A 6,366-nucleotide genomic window follows, 5' to 3' on the forward strand; every position below is an offset into this window, starting at 1 on the left:
GCACACGCACAACACACAGGCACACGCACAACATACAGGCACACGCACAACATACAGGCACACGCACAACATACAGAGACACACACACACTCCCCAAATAGCCCTGTAAGTTCTAAACAGCTGCCCACATCCCAAGCTCACCCTACCAAAGTAAAGGACCTCATAGCCCCAATGCCCTGAAAGTGGTGCAGCAAATGCCTCCCTACTCTAATACAATGGCAAAGCCTCACTGAGATTCTCATTGCATTTGGTTTTCCTCTATGTCTGCTACAATAAAATGGTGTTTGTCTCAGCATGGATGGTCAGCACCTAACCTCAGTCTGCCTCCCAGTTCCCCCACTAGCTTCCCCTCACCTCACAGTCACACCATGACTGTAAAGACCCACTCACAACATGGAAATATGGGCTGTCACTCCTAGTGACAGCGCTGAGGGGGCGCCGCACTGTCGGAGGCTCAGTGCTGAGGGAGCGCCGCACTGTCGGAGGGTCAGCGCTGAGGGGGCGCCGCACTGTCGGAGGGTCAGCGCTGAGGGGGCGCCGCACTGTCGGAGGGTCAGTGCTCACGTGGAGGGTGTGCAGCACTTTGGATTAGCCCGAGAGGCTGGAAGTTGTGTTGAGAGATATCTCAGATGCCCATGCCTCCCTCTCTGGTCTCCCCACCCACCTCCACCCCCACCTCAGAGGTCAAGCATCAGTTGGCTGACCTCCTGAACTCCCAGAATCCTTCAGTACAGCTCACCTCATCTGTGAGAAACTCTTTGCTCAGCCCGAAGTCCGTGAGAACCACGTGTCCCTCACTGTCCAGGAGGATGTTCTCCAGTTTAACATCTCTGTACACGATCCCTAACTGCAAGAGGAGACTTCTGTTGAGTTACATCAAAACAGTACTTTTCACTGTATCTCGGTACATGTGACAATAATAAATCAAATCAAATCAATAAAAAATGTACGCCAGAGAGGCATGCCATGCAGCCTGGCCAGTCTTTGTTGTCCTATTTGCACCTGTCATTAACACCTATTTAACATCTCTATCACTCCTTTATCACTATTCGCACCCACTTTGCCTTTTGCTCCGGGTGCCCTCTGTTCCACTTGCTCCTCATCACCCTCATCACCACTGCTTTCCAGCCCTGAGGAGGAGCCACATGGGGCCCCTTCTCGGTTTCTCTCTCCACAGATTTTACCTGCCCTGCAGAGTTTCTCCAGCAATTTCTGCTTTTATTTATTGAGGAAGGAGCTTTTGGGGGAAACAGGGCTGAGGTTCCATGATCTTAAACACTCCATTACAGTCTCAAGGTGTGGGATTAACCCCATTTATAGACAGTTCTGACATAACACAGGCTTCTTCAACACAAATTGGTTCTAACGCAATTGAAGAATTTCAACTGTTATTTGTATAACATGAACTTTCCTTACCTGTATTGGCTATAACGCAGTTCCATCCCTATCTCTTCAAATGTTGCAGTTATTCTGCAATTTTCTTATAACTCGAGATCACACGAGAATGGAAACTATCGCATTACATCAGAACCGACTGCATTAACACATTTTTATTTATTTATGGGATGTGGGCATCGCTGGCCCAGCATTTATTGCCCCGTCCCTAATTGCCCCTTGAGAAGGTGGAGGTGAGCTGCTTTCTTGAACCGCTGCAGTCCACATGCTGTGAGTTGTCCCACAAATGTTCTTAGGGAGGGAATTCCAGGATTTTGACCCAGTGACACTGAAGGAACGGTGATATATTTCCAAGCCGGGACGGCGAGTGGCTCGGAGGGGAATGTGCAGGGGGTGGTGTTCCCATGTATCTGCTGCCCCTTGTCCTTCCAGATGGAAGGGGTCGTGGGTTTGGAAGGTGCTGTCTGAGGATCTTTGGTGAATTTCTGCAGTGCATCTTGTAGATGGTACACACTGCTGTTACTGAGCGTCGGTGGGGGGGGGGAGTGGGATGTTTGTGGATGTGGTGCCAATCAAGGGGGGGCTGCTTTGTCCTGGATGGTGTCAAGCTTCTTGAGTGTTGTTGGAGCTGCTCCCATCCAGGGGCAAGTGGGGAGTATTCCATCCCACTCCTGACTTGTGCCTTGTAGATGGAGGACAGGCTTTGGAGGAGTCAGGAGGGGAGATACTCGCTGCAGGATTCCCAGCCTCTGACCTGCTCTTGTGGCCCCTGTGTTGACGTGGTGAGTCCAGTTGAGTTTCTGGTCAATGGTAACCTCCAGGATGTTGATAGTGAGGGATTCAGTGATGGTAACACCATTAAATATCACGGGGTGGTGGTTAGATTGTCTGTTGGTGGAGACGGTCAGTGCCTGGCATTTGCGAATGTTACTGGGCATTTTTCTGAATACTGTCCAGGTTTTGCTGTATTTGGACATGAGCTGTTTCAGTGTGTGAGGAGCTGTGAATGGAGGTCATCACAGAGCGGGAGATCGAGGGTGGGATGTCGATGGACTGGCTCAAGATCAGAAGGACACAGTTTCAAAATTACCTTGTGCAGATGCTCCAGGGCAAGAATGGTTTCAGCAATGTAGATCCGAACGTCTGCTTCACTGAAGTGGTCTCGCTGGTACAGGTGGGTGAACAGTTCGCCTCCACTCACATAGTCTGTGCAGAGTGAACCATCAGCATTACACTTCCTGTAGTTACTGTGTAAAGCTCCCTCTACACTGTCCCTCCATCAAACACTCCCAGGGACAGGGACAGCACGGGGTTAGATACAGAGTAAGACTGCGTCTATACCGAGCACTGTCCATCTCTTCCTCATTATTTACCCGAAGGCGACCCCAAGAGCAGCGCAGAAACTCTGAGTTCCTGTCACAATGAGCAGCGAGCCTCCTGGGTCTGTGATCAGACAGGGAGTCCATTCAACCCATCGGCTTTGTGCAATACGGGTCCCACTGCCCCCATGCTGTTTGTGTTTGACTGGGGCACATGGGGTGGAGGTGCGTTACTCAGCGGTTACCCAGTGAGGATATGGTCGGGGGGGTGTGGGGGTTTGCTGGGGGCGTAGGGAGGGGGCGGAGCACCTTACCAAGGATGAGGTGAAGTTTGGTGTCGGTCTGGAAGGCATAGTGCAGCGTGACGAGGAAAGGACTCTGACGGATCTGCTCAAGGACCTGCCTCTCTGTCTTGGTGTGCTCCATTGTTTTGGTCTTCTGGATGATGGAAGCTTTCTTCAGCACCTTCATGGCAAAGAGTTTGCCTGTGTCATGCCCACTCACCTTCCGCACGAGGAAGACCTTCCCGTAGGCTGGGGCACGGAGACAGAGAGAGAGAGACAAAGCATCACACAGAGTAAGAGATGGCCCTTTCAGCTCCTCTCTCTCTCTCTCTCTCTCTCACACACACACTCTCCCTGACTATCCTCACTATCTCTCTCTCTCTCTCACACACACAAGCACTCACTCGCTCTTTCTCACTATCTCACACACACACACACACACACACACACACACACACACGTCAACCATCCCACAAGATCTTGGCTGATCTCAATCCCACTCGGCCCCTCCACAGCCACACACTTCACTGATTAGGAAGGGTTATGGCGAGGACGCCAGAAACCTGTGGTTGAAAAACACATCACCTGCGATCAAATGATGAAGCAGACCTGATGGGCTCAATGGCCAAATCCTGCTCCTACGTCGTACAGCCATAGAGCGTGGAAACAGACCCTTCGGTCCAACCAGTCTGTGCCGACCATAATCCCAAACTAAATTGGTCCCACCTGCCTGCTCCCAGCCCATATCCCTGCAAACATTTCCCTATTTGTGTACTTATACAAATGGTTTTTAAACATCGTAATTATACCCACATCCACCACTTCCTCAGGAAGTCCATTCCACATGTGAACCACCCTCTGTCTAAAAAATTTGTCCCCAGGTCTTTTTTAAATCTCTCTCCTCTCACCTTAAAAACGTGTCCCCTAGTCTTGAAATCTGCCATCCTAGGGAAAAGACAACCACCATTTACCCTATCTATAACCCTCGTGATTTTATAAACCTCTGTAAACCTCAGCCACCTAGGGTCCAGTGAAAAAAGTCCCAGCCTATCCAGCCTTTCCTTATTACTCAAACCCTCCATACCTGGCAACATCCTGGTAAATCTCTTCTGAACTCTCTCCAACTTAGTAATATCCTTCCTATAACTGGGCGACCCAGAACTGGGCACTGTATTCCAGAAGAGACCTCACCTCAGTGGAGAGATTAGGAATCAGCCACGTGAACCTTTTCAGAACTGCTTTCGATGCAAGTGCATTCCTCCTGATGTTAGGAGACCGGAACTGAGCACAGGACTCTGGGAGTGGTCTTCCCAACATCCTGCACAGATGCAGCAAGACTTCCCTACTTTAATGTTCCATGTCTCTTGCAAACTAACATTTCACCAACAAGGGCAAAGACATCCAGATCACTGTGCACCACAGCGATCTGTCTCCAGTGACATTTAACTCATGTCACCCAATCATTCAGCAAAAGGGAAGACCATTCGGCCCTCCAAGTCTGTGAAAGCTCTTTGACAGATCTCTCAGAGCAGGCATATTCCCCGCAACCACCACCCCCCCACCCCACAAAGGTTCATTTTCTTTAAGTCTTGCAGCTTTCTTCTGAGAGAACTAACCCTTCAGATACAGAACTGGCTCAGAGTTAGGAGACAGAGGGTGGTGTTGGAGAGGTACCTTTCAGACTGGAGGCCTGCGACCAGCGGTGTGCCGCAAGGTTTGGTGCTGGGCCCATTGCTTTTTGTCATTTATCTTCATATTTGGATGTGAATATAGGAGGCATGGTTAGTAAGTTTGCAGATGACACTAAAATTGGAGATGTAGTGGACAGCGGAGAAGGTTATCTCGGAGTACAACAGGATCTTGATCAGATGGGCCGATGGGCCGAGGAGTGGCAGATGGAGTTTAATTTAGATAAATGTGAGGTGCTGCATTTTGGAAAGGCAAATCACGGCAGGGCTTATACACTTAATGGTAAGATCCTGGGGAGTGTTGCTTAACAAATGGACTTTGGAGTACAGGTTCATAGTTCCTTGAAAGTGGAGTCGCAGATAGATAGGGCGGTGAAGGTGGTGTTTGGTACACTGGCCTTTATTGGTCAGTGCATCGAGTATAGGAATTGGGAGGGTCATGTTGCAGCTGTACAGGACATTGGTGAGGCCACTTTTGGAATACTGCATTCAATTCTGGTCTCACTGTTGTAGGAAAGATGTTGTTGGAGGGTTTGAGCTACAGGGAGAGGCTGAATAGGCTGGGGCTATTTTCCCTGGAGCGTCGGAGAGGGGAGGGGTGACCTTATAGAGGTTTACAAAATCATGAGGGACATAGACAGAGTGAATAGTCAAGGTCTTTTCCCCAGGGTGGGGGAGTTCAAAACTAGAGGGGCACAGGTTTAAGGTGAGAGGGGAAAGATTTAAAAGGGACCTAAGGGGCAACATTTTCACACAGAGGGTGGTGTGTGTATGGAATGAGCTGCCAGAGGAAGTGGTGGAGGCTGGTACAATTACAACATTTAAAAGGCATCTGGATGAGGACATGGATAGGAAGGGTTTAGAGGGATAGGGGCCAAATGCTGGAAAATGGGACTAATTGGCATGAACGAGTTGGACTGAAGGGTCTGTTTCTGTGCTGTACATCTCTATGACTCTATAAATATCGATCCAGGTTCTCTTTTAAAACCAACTACATCAGCATAGGCCTCTTAGATTCAACTCAATCTGCTCATCATTAACAGCAACACCAGCACGTGCACCATACAGTTAGATACAGAGTAAAGCTCCCTCTACACTGTCCTCCCCATCAAACACTCCCCAGGACAGGGACAGCATGGGGTTAGATACAGAGTAAAGCTCCCTCTACACTGTCCCCCCCATCAAACACTCCCCAGGACAGGGACAGCACAGGGTTAGATACAGAATAAAGCTCCCTCAATGTTATCCATATATATCCTTCCCTTACAAATTTTGAGTAGCTGGACCTTACCTCCTGTCCCCAGGACCTTCAGGAGCTCAAAGTTTTCCATTCCCACCTTTTCTGGATGTCCCGTTAGGTTTGCTGTAAGGGAGAGAGATCAAACAGATCAAACGTTAGGGAGAAATGGGCTTTCAGCAAGTGACTTCCAGACACTCCAAATACAGTGAACCATGTGAAATATGTCCTTGCTCCAAACTGGAAGGGGAAGGTATATAACACCCCGAACCCCTCAATTAGATTCCAGTCTGTAACTCCCTCCCGGGTATCTGTCATTCTATATATAAACCACCCCGAACCCCTCAATTAGATTCCAGTCTGTAACCCACTCTTGGGTATCTGTTATTCTGTACATAAACCACCCCAAACCCCTCAATTAGATTCCAGTCTGTAACCCACTC

General features: G+C 49.3%; 1 protein-coding gene across 1 annotated transcript in view; it reads right to left on the reverse strand.

The window, feature by feature from the left end:
• Positions 1-6,366, reverse strand: part of LOC125487658 (ribosomal protein S6 kinase alpha-5-like) — a 25,517-nt gene that overhangs the window by 13,273 nt on the left and 5,878 nt on the right. The window contains exons 2-5 of the mRNA XM_048619633.1: positions 5,978-6,049; positions 3,029-3,247; positions 2,486-2,601; positions 740-847 (exon numbers count right to left, since the gene is read on the reverse strand). Of these exons, the coding sequence (XP_048475590.1) occupies positions 740-847; positions 2,486-2,601; positions 3,029-3,247; positions 5,978-6,049 (515 nt within the window). The remainder of the gene's footprint in view (positions 1-739; positions 848-2,485; positions 2,602-3,028; positions 3,248-5,977; positions 6,050-6,366) is intronic.

This window comes from Rhincodon typus, chromosome 43 (assembly GCF_021869965.1).
Source record: "Rhincodon typus isolate 14 chromosome 43, sRhiTyp1.1, whole genome shotgun sequence".
Classification (NCBI taxonomy): Eukaryota; Metazoa; Chordata; class Chondrichthyes; order Orectolobiformes; family Rhincodontidae; genus Rhincodon; species Rhincodon typus.